Source organism: Sesamum indicum, linkage group LG4 (assembly GCF_000512975.1).
Source record: "Sesamum indicum cultivar Zhongzhi No. 13 linkage group LG4, S_indicum_v1.0, whole genome shotgun sequence".
Taxonomy (NCBI): domain Eukaryota; kingdom Viridiplantae; phylum Streptophyta; class Magnoliopsida; order Lamiales; family Pedaliaceae; genus Sesamum; species Sesamum indicum.
Window position 1 is genome coordinate 11,879,941 of NC_026148.1, and position 16,287 is coordinate 11,896,227.

The 16,287-nt window shown below is 35.1% G+C and overlaps 1 protein-coding gene across 2 annotated transcripts; it reads left to right on the top strand.

Moving 5' to 3' along the window:
• On the top strand, positions 217-14,523 carry LOC105160790 (probable inactive serine/threonine-protein kinase scy1). 2 transcript variants are annotated; one of them, XM_011078280.2, is made up of 21 exons: positions 217-620; positions 2,173-2,271; positions 3,341-3,492; positions 3,851-3,923; positions 4,113-4,235; positions 5,283-5,391; positions 6,058-6,137; positions 6,309-6,390; positions 8,093-8,232; positions 8,306-8,416; positions 8,520-8,636; positions 8,756-8,845; positions 9,851-9,904; positions 10,031-10,105; positions 10,237-10,312; positions 10,538-10,637; positions 11,214-11,283; positions 11,925-11,995; positions 13,105-13,214; positions 13,427-13,672; positions 13,933-14,523. In XM_011078280.2, exons 1-21 carry the CDS (start codon positions 495-497, stop codon positions 14,283-14,285), a joined length of 2,457 nt encoding a protein of 818 aa, XP_011076582.1. In that variant the 5' UTR covers positions 217-494; the 3' UTR covers positions 14,286-14,523. The 2 variants fall into 2 exon arrangements, with proteins under 2 accessions (XP_011076582.1, XP_011076581.1); XM_011078279.2 differs by having other exon boundaries at positions 220-620; positions 13,421-13,672.

Below are 16,287 nucleotides of genomic sequence, written 5' to 3' on the forward strand. Positions count from 1 at the left end.
TTCTATGCTTATTCCCAATTGTTGGGATTATTTTTTTTCCTTAATTCAAAATTATTCTAATAAAATTAAAAAAATATGATGACGGAAAATTAAAAACCCAAAAAAATGGGATTCCGTGTCAAACAAACACGGCATCATGTTTTCCTTTTCCCATGAAATCATTTTACTGTTTTTGTTTTCCAATTTACTTAATTTCACCTATTTTTCTGCACCGCCGTCGATTATTGCCCATCACTACTGTTGGACCATCAGTCTGTAGTGGATCAACGGTTGCGCACGGTCGAGGAACAGGGAGATAAGATACATCTGCAAGCAGAGAATCAAGGATGGTGGATTCAATTACTCCATTTTAACGCATTTTAAAAAATCTATCCTGTGTTTCGCACTCTGTCACGACGGCGTACAGTACGCAAATCCCCTCTTCCAGCAGAGTAGATCGATCGACTTTCTCTCTCTCTCTCCCTCTCCTTGATCGGGCGGGGCTCTGAACGAAGATGCTGAAATTCTTGAAAGGAGTGGTTGGCGGATCGGGTACGGGCGTCAAGGATCTGCCGTATAACATCGGGGAGCCGTACGCTTCAGCATGGGGATCCTGGGTTCACTACCGTGGAACCTCCAAGGTTTCTGCCGCTATTCCATTTTATTCTGCCTACTTTGAGTTCTTTGTAGTTGCTGGATTTTTATTCATTTGATTGGATTTGTTTTCCGAATTTTCTCAAATTGGCGTTGTTAAGTTCTGGTATTGTAAGATCAATGTTGGTGGTGGGAAAGTAAACACTATGTTGGAGTGTTGTTTGTTTTTTGTTGTGCGGATATCGATTGGTGGAGGCAATGGAAGTCGAAGTGATGTAGAGAGAATGAAGTTTGTGATTTATTAGATTGGATTTTGGTTCGCAGAACACGAAGTTTGCGAATCTCAGGATGTCTATAGGGCATTAGATGCATATGTTTTCTGTTAATGAGATCAATTGTACTAAAAGCTCAAAGGATTTAGTGTCTCCAACTTTTAGCTTCCGTGTTGTCTCCTGGGGGGGAGGGGTGAGGAGATTCCTACAGTGGAATGCATTTTTGGTTTCAATAAGAACTGATGGAGCTCCGACTTATTTCTTGGTGATCAGGGCATTTCGTTTTTGGTATGATAGCTTTATTGCATTTTACTTTGCCTGTTTCAGTCTTTCGAGGTTTGTAGTCGAAAGTATTTGTAATTAGTGATAAAGTTGGATGAGCACCTTTAGCAGTATATGCTTGCAAGTAAAATCTGATCTTACTGTCCCACCTTTGATTTCCAAGAAAAGTAAACATCAAGAAGTTGTTGTATAGATGCACATATGATTAAATGTCCTACTTTCTCATTGGATATCCATTTTGTTTTGGGTTTTTGGCTGTAAACCCGTTTATTGGTATCATTGGTGCTATAACTTGTTTCAACTCTTTGTATTTACCAGTTAATTAATTTTGTTATTATTGATTGTTTTTCTTTTAGGATAATGAGAAAAGTATGTTCTTTAGGATATTCCAAACTCTTGTGTCTTTAGATGGCTTTTGACTAAGTGAATACAAAAATATCCATATTTCTGGTTTCCTTCAATCATGGTTGTTTATGGCCATTTTCATGCATTGCTTTATATTTATGTTGACGGGTCCTAGGAGTTGGCGAGTTCTGATGGCATAAGATGTCCATCATGAGAGGTGGAGCTCATGGCACATTTCCTCTTAAATGTGACTAGTCACTGAAACATGCTGCTCAGGTGCTTATTCTAGTAGGTCAACTCTATGGTAATGTTGCTATGAGAATTGATCAGAAACATGGACGAGTAATTTCAGGAATTTAAGTATGGTTAAGTGTCAAAAAGTTATTCAAACACCACTGGTCTACAACTTGAATGGTCCATGACTTATCTTGAGAAGACTATACACTTCTAACTTATTTTTTTTTTCACCATTTGTTTTTTAACTTCATTTGAATTAGAATTAATCTATGTTTGGATCCATTCCTAGAATATTTACAAAATGTGATAGCTTGCCGCCGTTCCTTCCGATCAATTTGTACGAGAGTTAATAGATAACTGAAATTAGTTAGGTAAACCTGCATGAATATCATGCTCTATTTCCTTCGACCATTGACATGTTCTCTAATTACTTTGTTGTCTTTTGTTTTCTTTTATTCAACAGGATGATGGAGCTCCTGTCTCAATATTTTCTCTTTCGGGGAGCAACGCAAATGATGGTCATTTAGTTGCTGGCCGTAACGGTGTCAAACGCCTTCGGACGGTGAGCTTCTGATCAGATGTGTATCAGTTGCAAGATAACAGTATCTTTTGTTCTTTCCCTTGCATCCTCAATTGACTACCTCCAATTCTAGTTTAAGTGCGAACCAGTTTCTTGAGCTCAATTTATTCAAGAATTCAACTTGCTTCTTGTTTTCCCTTTGCCCTATGATACCCATTGGTGCATGTTGATTAGCTTGTAAATGCCTCTCTGTTTATCTTCACTGACTTACATTGTGTAACACTGCGGCGCAACCTGAAAATGTCTGTGTTTGCGCAACTCCCTGGCTACATTGAGTGTCGGGAGCTTATAGTTCTGCAATATCTTTATCATTAATTATTGTCCTGATAATTGTTATTTTCTTGGAGTGGTTATTGATGTAATACATTCCTACATTGTATCTGACAGGTATCTTCTTCAGCATTTGCCTTTATGATCAGTATTCCATGCAAAATTTCAATCCTACAGTTTATTTTTCTAAATTCTGCCTGATGAAGTCTGTATTAAAATGTAAATGTGTTTTGCTAATTATAAATTCAGATTCAGAATGATGCCTTTGTTGCTGGAGGAATTTATTGTTTTTCTGGTTGAAGAATGATAAAATAAGAACTACAGCCTGACAGTATCTAATAGCTAATAGATTAAATGCAACCTCACACTTTAAGTGATAGAACGATGTAAGAGCTTATCTTGAAATGACAGGCAATTACAGTCCCCTAGTTGGTGGTTTACTTGCAATTTTTCTTAAAGTAATGGTTGTCGCTGTTATTGCATTGACCCAAGGTAAAAGGAATCTCAGAAAGAAGGAAGAAGTAATGCATCACATTGCTGATAAAGAAATATAACAGTGAAGTTCCTATAGACGCTTATGAAAGTTCACCATTAGCCTTTGATACTCCTGCAAAGAAGTTTATATGATTCCCCCTCCCAATAGGTCTTGATTTATTATGTTTTCCCTTCTTTATCTATATTTTGCAGTTCTTTGTCGTTTGGTGAATGGACATATGCATCTCGTTTCCTTAGGTGTTAATCTTATTTTCTAGAGTTCTGAAGGGTTTTCAACTTCTTTCAGGTCAGACATCCAAATATATTGTCATTTCTGCATAGTACTGAGGTAGAAACTTTGGATGGTTCTAGTGCGAAGGTTACCATCTACATGGTGACTGAGCCTGTTATGCCACTCTCTGAAAAGATCAAGGAATTGGGATTAGAAGGCAGCCAAAGGTGTAAACAGTATTGAATATTTCAATTATCTCTTCCTTACTGTTATTCTAGCTTGTACTGGCTCTTGACATGCCTTTTGTCTGCGGTTGTAAAATGTAAATCGTTTATGGTTGTCATGTTGTGATTACATAGGCTGAATTATGATTAGTAAATTGGATGACTTTTTATTGTTATCGTTCTGGACATGAATTCTAACAGTGGGTTTAATCACATTATTCTTTAGCCTTTGCCCAAAGAAGTCCACCTTATTCTGATTAGAAAAAGGAAAACAAATTAAACTCTCTGAATATTTCTGGATCTTGTCCTCCTGTTTGCTAGACCATGTAAATTCTATCTGTTTACTCTCTTCTTGCGTCAGGGATGAGTATTATGCATGGGGACTTCACCGGATAGCAAAAGCTGTGAGCTTCTTGAATAATGATTGTAAACTGGTATGCATATTATGTCTAATTAAAGGTAGTTCTCTATTTTTTAACATTCCGTTTGGAGGCAAGTTTATTTGAATTGGCTCTAAGCGGACTGTATATAGGCCCTATACAGGTGTGCGCTCCCACCCTTAATCATGTCACTGATTGTAAAACTATGAGTCAAAATTATGTCTTTTGTATTGGTTACTGCAGGTTCATGGTAATGTTTGTATGGCTAGTGTTGTTGTCACTCAAACTTTGGACTGGAAACTCCACGCATTTGATGTTTTGTCTGAGTTTGATGGGAATAATGAAGCTGCTACTGGACCAATGCTTGTAAGTTGTCAATTTTGGCACCTTCTTTTCCACAATTTTTCTCAGTGAATTATTGGAAATCTATATTTTGTGCTTCCTCGTGTCATGGGAATAAAATATGAAAATGATGGCTAGAGATGTTAAAGCGTTTCATAAAATGTGGTGAAAATGCCAAGTTGAAGCATTTATGTCCAGTTTGAATATTTAAAGATGGACATTTTTAAAGCTCATTTATGAAAATATAAAAAAGTAGTTCGAATCCCTCTCCACCATTTTCTACCCTATTTTCATATAGTGTCCTCCCCTCTTAAGAAACCACAACTCATTTTTCATAGTGCATTATTTGAAATGTTGCAAGTATCTATAAGCAAACATATTTTCACGAAATAACCATCACATCAACCTCTCGACATAACTAGCCAAGCTGCCTCCATTTTCACATATCCTGAACCAAGCACATTTGTTTTCTGGTAATCTTATGTTATATTGTTTTTCAATATTCCCTCGGGCCTCGGGTTTATCACCGAAAATAAAGTATTACAGACTAGTTTATTGCATAGACAGACCTGTAGAGTACAAGTGGATCTGACATTTCATCTCGAGTCATATCTTTGATTTACTTATTGAGCTTCTTTTTTCCTCTTAAATGGAAACTTGTCAAAATAGTATATTGACTTTTCAAACTGGGTATTGATTTTAGAATGTTTTCAGGAAATAATTAGCAAATAAGCAAAACTCGTGCATTTTTTGTTTAAAACATACGAGACTGCTTTTGAGTAATATCTCCAAAATGCATTTTCAAATAATAAAAATGCAAAGAATAGAGCTTTGCCTTTTCAACTTGTAGATTTTCCATCTTTGCAGAATATTATTTATTGTAGATATAGTTGTTATCTCAAAAAGATTTGATCATTAATTTGTAATACCTTATAATCTGGTTTGCTTTTTGCTGATTCACTGTATATTTTATTTGAAAATAGATGCTCAATTTTGTGCTGCTTTTTACGGACTAGCTTGTTGGATGGTCTAGTGGTTAAATTTTATTTGTTTTCCATTATTCTGACACAGCAATATGAATGGCTTATTGGTTCACAATACAAACCAATGGAGTTGTCAAAATCCGACTGGGCTGCTATCAGAAACTCTCCACCTTGGGCTATAGATTCTTGGGGCCTGGGTAAGTGTAACACTTCAATAGGGAGTGGGGTTGTTAAATAAATTATTTGATGAATGGATTTAAATTGATCACTATAGTCATTATGTAATAAGTGGGAGGCTGAAAATTCTCGAGTGGCTGCAAGACCTGATTTTTGACTAATATGATTAAAATATTTACAACACGTCTGAGATTGCTTTGAGTATTGATTAATATGATTTAAATATTTGTTGAAATGGGATAATTCTTTTTCTGGCAAAAGCTTGATATGCTTGGTATTATCTGTAAAAGAACTCAAGCAATTGAAGACGGCATTTGAATCCTTCAAAACTCTGAATTTGTGTTAAGCAAACATAATCTATTCTTTTGCATATGATGTTAGTGTGGGAAACTAGGATAATGTCTGGACCAAGTTCTGAATGGACCAAAGGCTCTTCAGATAATGTTCTTCCAGTTGGCAAAAGTCAGCCATCGATTATGCTTCTCTTCACTAAGGAAGCTGTTTCTCTTTCTTTCTACATCCCTTTCTTTGTTTTTCAGATTTTTCTTTTGCCTGTGCACCCAACTTTTCTTTCTTCTCATTTCCTTTTTTTGCCTTAAAAACCTTTACATCTTTGACCCCAGTTCTAGTTCTATTTTAATTTTTCAAAATGTTCTACTCATAGTCTTTTATGTGGCAATTGTTAGGCTGCCTAATTTATGAACTCTTTTCTGGCATGAAGTTGAGTAGAACAGAGGAGTTGCGCAATACTGCTAGCATACCAAAGGTGAGACTGTTTTTTTACCTTTCCTTTTAGTTCCTGCTTGGGAATTTATCTCAGCTACAGGATATATGTATATAATGCAGCTTGATTCTTTTCATTTAGTAGTTGCTTCAACTTCCACTTGGTTTGGTAAGTTCATTTTAATTTAAAATTGGTCTATTTTCCTGTTTGCAGTCTCTACTTCAAGATTATCAGCGTCTCTTGAGTTCTACGCCTTCTCGCAGGTTGAATTCAACAAAGCTTCTGGATAATAGTGGTGGGTTCTTTTTCTTTGATTTCTTATATAGGGGATTGAAATATCCAATGGTACCTACTACATATTCCTTTTGCGTCTAACTGTACAGTCTACACCCGGTAACATTATGTTTTAATAGGGTAAAGACAATCATCTTAGTTTTTTCATTCTCTCATGTTTTAGGCACGGGATATTATTAATTCTGCTTGAACTCAATCAATTATTATATGACTAGATATTTTACTCTTCCCTCGTATTTACCATCTCGAGGCCCCCCAGTGCTTCTGTTGCTCTTAAATCTTTGCTCTTCTCGTGATCAGCTTTTGGTGCATTTCCAGGAATTTTTTTTATTGAATTAAGACTTATAAGTTTAGTTTGTATGACTTCTTATTTTGATCCCCCATTTATTGTATATGTGAAATGGATGGGCTGTTAAAACGTTGAAACAAAAATAGTGCAGTTTCACTCCCCTTAAATTTTCTTTTGCTTTGTTTAATTTTGGATTTACTTGTCAAATATGTGCAGCTTAACTCAATTATTACACAGCCAATAACTGATACATAACCATTCTTCCCTTTCCTGTTTCTGTGAAAATCTGTGGCACAAGTTGATTTATAAGTATGAGGCCTTTGTTACTTTGAATTCACTTTGACGCCTGAATCTTGATATCATTGGATTTTTCCAATTGCCCATTCTTTCATTTCCCTTCCTTCCCAGCCCTCACAAAAAGGAAAATTCACAATATCAGCCTCTTCGCGCATGGTGATTAAATGAACTGCTGTACAACAATAAATGCATTCAGAGTGTTGTGGTTTGTGCTTGGAATATAGCCTTTTTCCTTTTGTGTGTTGGGGGGTGGGGGAGGGGGCAAGAACTCAAGTCTACCATATACGATTAGAAAAAAGCTAAAGTCGGTGCTCATACTTCTCGTGACAGCTGTTTGTCTGATTAGAAAATACTTGCTGCTTTATTTTATTCAAAGACCAATATTACCTTCATTTTTCTTTTAGGCTAGTAGGTAAAGGTTTCCAGTGAACAAAACCCCAAAAATCCAACTGCTTTTTTTCCACAAAAAGTAATAATTAATCGCAAACAAAATCGAGAGCAGAAGGGATTTTCAATTAGGCACCAAATTGTCTTGCACTTTAGTTTGGGATGGGTGCTTGGGAAAGTAAGATGGCTTCAATTCGATATAGACAACTCTGAGTGGTATTATCATTTGATTTTGCTAGTTTAGTAACTCAATGGCCTGTACGTCCTGTTATCTGAACGTTAATTAAGTTCCTCCCCCATACACAAAATTTGGCTTTAGCATATTCTTAATCCTGTGTGTATGGCATAGCACATTTAGTTTATAACTCAAACTTTTCCTTTGTATATCTTCGCGGCGTGAATACTTGCATAGAGACTTCCACTTTTGTTTTCATCCTCTTTGTTGGTTATTGCTCGACTTTTCAATCAAGCTGAATAGTGCATCAAGCTGAATATTGCCTGGATAGATCAAGTACTGGGCATAGCATTACAATTCTTTTCTTTTGCGGGCTTTTTTTTCTTTTTTATCTTTTATTCGTGGAGCCTAATTGCTTTACATTCTTCATCTTATTCAACTTTTCACCCAGCAAATAGAAATTAGTGATTCATGACTTAACCTTAAATGGCTACTGAACGAATGTGTAGGATTTCTCTTTTAATGAGCTAAAATTTGTTTTTGATGCATTGGCAGAATATTTTCAAAATAAGTTGGTCGAGACCATACATTTTATGGAAATTCTTAATTTGAAGGACAGTGTGGAAAAGGATACCTTTTTCCGTAAGCTTCCAAATCTGGCCGACCAGCTTCCTCGCGAGATAGTGGTGAAGAAGGTATTTATGATGTCCAATGCTTTGAGATTTAATCTTATGCTAGTTGCTTCACTACAATATTGGTTTTGTACAGCTGCTTCCATTACTAGCATCCGCGTTAGAATTTGGTTCAGCTACTGCACCTGCTTTGACTGCATTGTTGAAAATGGGATCTTGGCTTTCAACAGAAGAATATGGTCTTAAGGTTACTGTTCTCTAAATCTATATGGCAAGCTTTTGTTTGTTTGAGCTTTACTATTGATGAATGGGACATGAATGATTTGTTGTTATTAATTGTTCTTCTGCAGGTCTTACCAACAATTGTCAAACTTTTTGCATCAAATGATCGTGCAATTCGTGTTGGTCTTCTGCAGCATATTGATCAGTACGGCGAGTCATTGTCCTCACAAACTGTTGATGAACAAGTATGATATCATATTATCATTTCATATTTATAGTTCCATTCCTTTGTAGTTGATGTGCAAACTTCCAACATGCTCTTTAGTATTTGCGGAGCTGAGGAAATTTTGCTGTTCTATAACAGGTCTACCCTCATGTTGCTAATGGCTTCTCCGACACATCTGCTTTTCTACGTGAACTGACTCTGAAATCTATGCTTGTCCTGGCTCCTAAGGTAAGTGCAACTTCTGAAGGGCATGTCTGCTTGAATTAGATTTAGATGTTTTTAAAGTGCATGATTAGCAATAGATAACTAAATTACACATGTACTGCCCCGCCACTTGCAGGTACTGTTACTTAAAATAATAGAACTTGCACCAGTATGTAATGCTTATTTCGCATCATAAAATGTTCATTTTAATGACTTGTGGAATCTGCTACTCCACATTCCTCATTTTCACTAACAGACGCCAGTGCCCATTGGCTTATTTACTTTTTATTACAAAAAAAGTTGTAATAAAAAAATTATTTTTTTTAAAATGTATTTCGTGAATTTTTTTTTTAAAAAAAACTGCCCGATCCACTACTCAATTTTTTTTTAAAGAAAAAAATAAAAAATTTTCTAGTCCTTGACAAAGGCTGACATCCATCCTTAATAAGAATAATATATATAATATTTAACAAAAAAAAAGAAAAAGTTAAGGTGACGCTCATCAGTTCACAAGTCAAGGCTGGCGCTCAGCCTTTGTCACAGCACATCCACGACTCGACAGTTAAATTTGTTCTTTCTCAAGTCATGGATATTGTCCATGACTTGTAATAAAAATGTTATGCGTTTTAAAAAAAAAATAATATTTTTATTACAATTTCTTTTTGTAATAAAAAGTAAATAACCAAGTGTCCATTCGTTTGACATACTTTGTGTGTGCTTCATTGTTACGGGATGTCAATTGAAAATGATATGGTAGATAAAATACTATAAGGTTTATAGCAATTTGAAGTTATGAGCACTAGAATTTGGCTCTTTTGGCGATGACCAGCACCTTTGAATTTGATTTTGCCTTTTTGGTGAACATTGTTGATATTACATGATATAAGATAAATAAATGGCGAGTCAAATCATGCAGTGATTAGGATGTGCAGCCTGATAATTGAGCTAGCACTATTTGCGTTAGTTCTTCATCTTTCTTTCCACTTATTAGTTTATTTAGTTGTTTTTTCTTTTAATATCTTGTCACAGCTCTCTCAGCGCACAATATCAGGATCATTGTTAAAGTTTCTTTCCAAGCTGCAGGTATGCGTTTTATATGCTTTTTCGCAAGCAGGGTGTTACTTGAATGTGCTGCTTTTGCCAACTTTACTTCTATGCCCTTTATAGTTTAGGCAGGACTGGCGTTATCTACTTCTATATGTGATGCAGGTTGATGAAGAACCAGCAATTCGCACAAATACTACCATATTGCTCGGAAATATTGCCAGTTACCTCAGTGAAGGGGTCTGTACCCATTTGTCCTTCTTAATTATCCTTTTTTTGACCTTTAAGAATTTATAACTCACTTTATGTCTATTTGTACTGAGAGAAATATCCTGTGAGAATATTAACCACACGAATTTACTGCAATGCAGACAAGGAAAAGAGTTCTGATAAATGCTTTCACAGTTCGAGCTTTGCGTGATACATTTTCTCCTGCCCGAGGAGCAGGTAAAAGGTTTACTAGTTTTCTTGACCTCATATTAGGAAGACTTTTAAGATGCCTTTGAGTTGGTAACTTCCTGGATACTTACTTACCTTGTTGGCTGAGACAATTTCCTATTTGAACAACTTTTCTCCTCCAAGATCTTAAAAAATATGCTGTCCTTCTCTTCCCAAAAGCTTCCTCTACCTTGCTCTTCCCTTCTTCCAATAATGTTACTCCTTTCATGTCAGGTATTATGGCTTTATGTGCCACCAGTTCTTATTATGATGCCTCTGAGATTGCGACTCGAATTTTGCCAAATATTGTTGTCCTGACAATTGATCTTGACAGGTATCATTTTCTTCTTATTGGTTGATTTATTATGATTCACCTTTCATTTATATCGCTCACCCTTTTCCTAAGTTTACTGCTGAGGTTCATGCTTCCTGTTATTAAGGATTTTCTTTGAATTGTACTCTCTGGAAGTTCCATACTGATAGTCAACTGATACTTGGTTAGTGGAACTGACATGCTATTGTAAGATTACCTCAATAAATTTATGAGGTTGACCTCCATTACCAGAGGTACTACCAGTCACTTTTAGAAGTGTCAACATGACGTAATGTTATAAAACAGATATTGCACTTGGCGTTCTGTAAGGATTTAACTGTTTCCTCTCAATGAGACCTACTGTTGGTTAATGCAACATAATGCCAGTATAATGTCTTTCTACCTCCCATGATTTGTCTTTATTCTATCTCTGGAAAAATCAAACATAATCCAGATTTAGTGGGTGATTTTACAGTACCGGAATTTTTGCTGCAAATTTGCTTATATATTATGTGCACTTTATTACTTATTGCCATTTCTCCCCGAACTTGTGTAAGTTTAGTTTACCGTAATATTCTCACTCTCTGTTTTGCACAGTGACGTTCGGTCAAAGGCGTTTGAAGCTGTTGAACAATTTTTGCAATTAGTGAAACAATACCATGAGAAGGTGTGTAAAATAATCTTGTTGGTCCCCTTCCTGCATGTTTGTTAATGTTTGGAATTATAATAGCATATAAAGTTTCACATTAAATTTCTTAAGATATTTTGGCTGATTTTTATGCTAAACCAAGTCTCATCTTGTTGGAACCATGGTGCATGCTGTTCCCAAAATGTTAAAAAGTGTATTCTTTTAGATGTCTGATGTCAACCTCTTTAATTCTTGTGTGATATAATTTTCCTTTTGGCATTTGAATTTTATCTTAGGACCCATCAAAATAAATATTGTCTGTGGAAAACATAGAACTCCTATTTGGAAAGTGCTGGTCTTACAATAGATCTTTATAGTACTCACATTTGTCAGAACTGTATTATTTATTTAGCCCATACCTTTGATGAAGTGATATCTGGAAAGGCCTTCATGCATGTTGATATTAGTATTGTTTGCATATATTTGCTGGTTGGTTCATTGGTGTCACTCAGTTTTTAATGTTGTTTGAGAATATGATCACTATGCTTGGTATTGTATTTGTCATATTGAGTTCTCACAATGACGTTTGCTGATTGCGTTTAGTTTAATGGCTATCTCTTTCCCCTTTCTCTTTCATTCTATATCTTTATGAGGATTGATGGTTCTTGTGGTTGTTTTAGGCAATCACTGGAGATACCACGGGTGCGGCTACAGGGATTTCATCTATACCTGGAAATGCAAGTTTACTTGGGTATGCCGACTTTAAAACTTTTTCTTCTAGTACTTCTATGAATCTAGAGCGTAAATATCTTACCTATCCCACCCGGATCCGCTTTGTGTAAGCAAGTGTTAGAAGGTTCCACAATCTCTTATTGAAACTTCTCTTTTACCCCTTGTTTTCTCCTAAAAGTGGAGGGAGACCTTTGCAAGATGCGCAGCGATGATTGGAAAAGCCAAGTATTAGAAAATTCAAATAAATGGTATTAATGAAATAAACATTCAGAGTTCTAGCAAAAATTAAAATAAAGAAAATAAATTCTGACTACATGATAATTACATCCTTAGCATCAGTATGAATGATAAAAGGATAGAATTAATCTGTTAAAGATGACAAGGTCAAGTTATTAATGTGACTGTGCAGCCATGGGATGCTGTTCAATAAATTTCAATAAAAATTCCTACCATATTCTTTGTCTTTAGAGAAAGAAAGAAACAAAGGCTAATTAATTGGTGGTAGCCATGTGCCATGATGTGGTGAAGACGCCTTGCTATTGTTCTACAAATACAATGGGTCTTTCTGTTCTGCAACAAAAAGAGTTTCCTTATACAAGTTCTCTGCGTCTTTGGTTGACAACACATCTACCCAGAGTTCATTTTTGCATACTATTACGCCAAATGGGATGCAAACTGTACACTGCTACATTCTGCACTGAGAAATACATGCACCGATATATCAACTCCTCTGGGATATAGGTGAAGATGAATTTAAAGATCAAGTAAAGCATAAAAAATACCCTTGAAATTCTGTAATATCACAATTTTAAAGTTAAGATTTTACAGTGTTCTGGTTCCAAATGTTCGAGTTGAATTTGACTGAGTGGTTCACTTTTTAATGTAAACTATATTCATTACCTGAGAAAAGTTTTTCAGTCTCGATGCTTGAGTTGTAGGTTTCGTTCATTTAATTACGGGCAAGGGCAACATGGTCTGCCAGCTTCACTATGTTGCAAGTTGAGATTGTTTCTACTTTGCTTGTTCCTTGCATTAACTTGCAACTGTACCCCTTACGTCACATATTAGGCACTATTTTTTTTATCAAGGAATCTCTGCCTTACTTTCAATATCATTATCATGATGCAGATGGGCAATGAGCTCTTTGACCATGAAAGGCAAACCTTCTGAACAGAATACCCTCACTTCATCAAGCACAAGTGCCCCGATTGCATCTTCAATCTCCAATACCAGCTCTGGTGCACATTCCCTCCACTCTCTCTCTATGTGTGCTGAGATGCATGTACTATAATGTAGATTTATGTCTTTCCTTCTAAAAGTTTATACTCAGATAGAACTCCTATACTTAAGAATATTGAATTTCCTTTAGAGATTCTTTAATGAATTCTGATTGTGCACTAGTATATGCATTGATCAGCACTGATATTGGCATCTATTGTTGCAGTAACAGATGATGTAAATTTGACGCCAGTCCGTGTAAGTTCCAGGTCTGATTTAACTGATTTAGCTGATCACCCTCCATCCCCTACGTCAACTGATGGATGGGGAGAACTTGAGAATGGCATTCATGGGGAGCATGATGGGGACAAAGATGGTTGGGATGACATTGAACCACTCGAGGAGGCAAAACCATCTGCAGCTCTTGCAAATATCCAAGCTGCCCAAAAGCGGCCTGTCTCTGTGCCAAAAACACAAGGTAATTCATCATACTCCACAGGTTAAAGTTCGGCATCTTATGTATGCAATCTTCAGATCGCATTCAACATATGCAGCACATGAAAATTGTTAATCATACTAGTAATGCCATTTAAAGAACATTACTAAATGGAATTATTTAAGAAACTAGAAAATTTGACTCTAGCAACTCCCCTTCCTCCCTATTCCAAGTCTTTCTTGCATCAAATTTTTTGACAGCAAGTGGAATCTCATCTGATACGAAGTGTATATTTTGTTCAGTTTCAAATTCAAGACCAAAGAGCTCATTAAAGACGAGTAAAGATGATGACAGTGACTTGTGGGGTGCTCCAGCAGATCCTGCTCCTAGATCCACATCGAAACCTTCAACTGCAAAAGCCAGCAGAGCAGTCGATGAGGACGATCCTTGGGGAGCAATTGCTGCCCCAGTTCCCAAATCGTCGTCCAAGTCAATGAACCTGAAATCATCGGCAGATGATGATCTTTGGGCTTCCATTGCAGCTCCTCCACCCACAACAGGGCCCAAGCCTTTATCAGGACGAGGCCGAGTGACGAAAGCTGCTGCCCCAAAATTGGGTGCTCAAAGGATAAACAGAACATCATCAGGGATGTAAGTTAAAGTTAGGTAAAAGACATGAAACAGAATTTTAGGGAACTTGTGTAAATTTTGTCCCTCATTTGGTGATTTCTTCTGAGGTAGTAATATACTTTTTTGTCTCTAGATGATTTGTGTTGTATTAACTACAGAACCCATATATACAATCTGTAATTGAGTCCATTTTTCAACCAAAAACTACTCTGTAAAAACTAGTCATTCTTTATACTCTGGAGTAAATGATTTTTTGTTATCAACAACTACTTTTAATTTAGGAGTGCCCGTTCTTGATCTTTTTGAAGTGAATGAGAAGTGACTACATGAACTAAATATTTGGTTTAATTGCACTTGTGCATGTATGCGGTTTAAAGAATAACAATTCTTAAATGTCAATTTTCATTACTATAGCCAGATTAAATTTAGTGTACACTGTACATTCTGAAGCCCTTTTAAGAAAAATATCATATATATGTGTTATGTTGTGCATAAAGGTTAATTCTCATTGCAGAAGACACTGAAGAAAGTAATATGCCAGCATCCCACTTATGGATTACAAGTAATTTCATTATATTTTTTCATCATTGAATATCAATCACGTATTGATTTGACACTATAATTACCTTTTACCACCAATCAGATATAGGCTGGAGTTGAAAGATTATATGAATTTTTTATATATAGAAAAATATGATTTTATATATTTTTGGGTAAATTATTGACATTTCATGAGGTTACGTCCAAATATATAAATATTTTATATATTTTTTTTAACAAAATTATAGCTACACCTTTAAAGAGTGTTATTAAAATATGTTTTAGAAGGTGTTTGTATAAATTGGATTTTTGTACAAGAGTTGTAGTTTTAATTATACTTTAATTTCTCAAATGATTTCTTGTAATTATGATACATTTGGTGGCAGGATTGTATATTTGGATGCAGGACAATTAATGCTCACCAACTAATTTGAACGCTTGACTTAAATGGTTTTATATATGTTGTAAATGTAAAAGCAACTTTTCATCATCTGAAAGGCCATAAATGTCACATAAGTGAGATCTTCTCATCAAAATTAATAAAATAAAATCTACACATCTTCATTTTAGAAAATTCTAAAATTTATATGTTATGATAATTGGTGATTTTATTTTATCTTTTTTTGCTTTTACTACTAATTTGGGAATATCTCGAAATTGGTTTTGAAAAGCTTCCTTTGATTCTATTCTTAAAATGCATACTTACAAATACTAAAATTTATAACTATTCCGTGATTTTTTATGAGGTTATGTAATATTTGATGAAATTTATATTAATTCTATTCTTACTTTACTTTTTTTTTCAATTTAACAAAAATAAAAAAATTGAACGGGTAGAAAAATTAAATTTTTTTTTAAAAACCTTTTGCAGTTAGTCATAAAAAAAATTCAATTTTTTTTTAAAAAAATAAATTTATAATTTATAGTCCATGAGAACATTATAGCCAATTTATTACAAAATTAGAATACAAATCTTAAAATTATTGATTGAGCTAGTTCTTCGATGATTATTACAATAAAGAATATTAATAATTTTTTAAATAATGAGATGTATTTATTATTTTGTCAAATTTTAAAAATTATCCTAATTTTTATTAAGCCGAATGTTTAAAAAACATAATTAGTATTAATTGAAAAAAATAATAGTATAATTGGATCATAATTCACATACAAATATTTCTAGAACGAGCAAGAATTTCCGGAAAAAGAAAAGCAAAAGCACCATCACTGATTTACCTCTCTCTAAGTGCGAGTAGCTACAGAAACTCAAGAGATCTTCTTCTTCTTCCTCCATCCTCCTCCCTCCACCACCCCAACATTTCTTTTTCCTTGTTTTTGCGTATTTTCCTGTTTAATACTGACACCCTTACAGGCGTTTGATAATTTTTTCTTTGTAATGTGGTCACATATATAAAACAAAGGGAGTTGGGGAAAGAAAAGAGAGAAGGGAAATGCTGTTTGGAATTGGGAGAGGTGTTGAGTGTGAT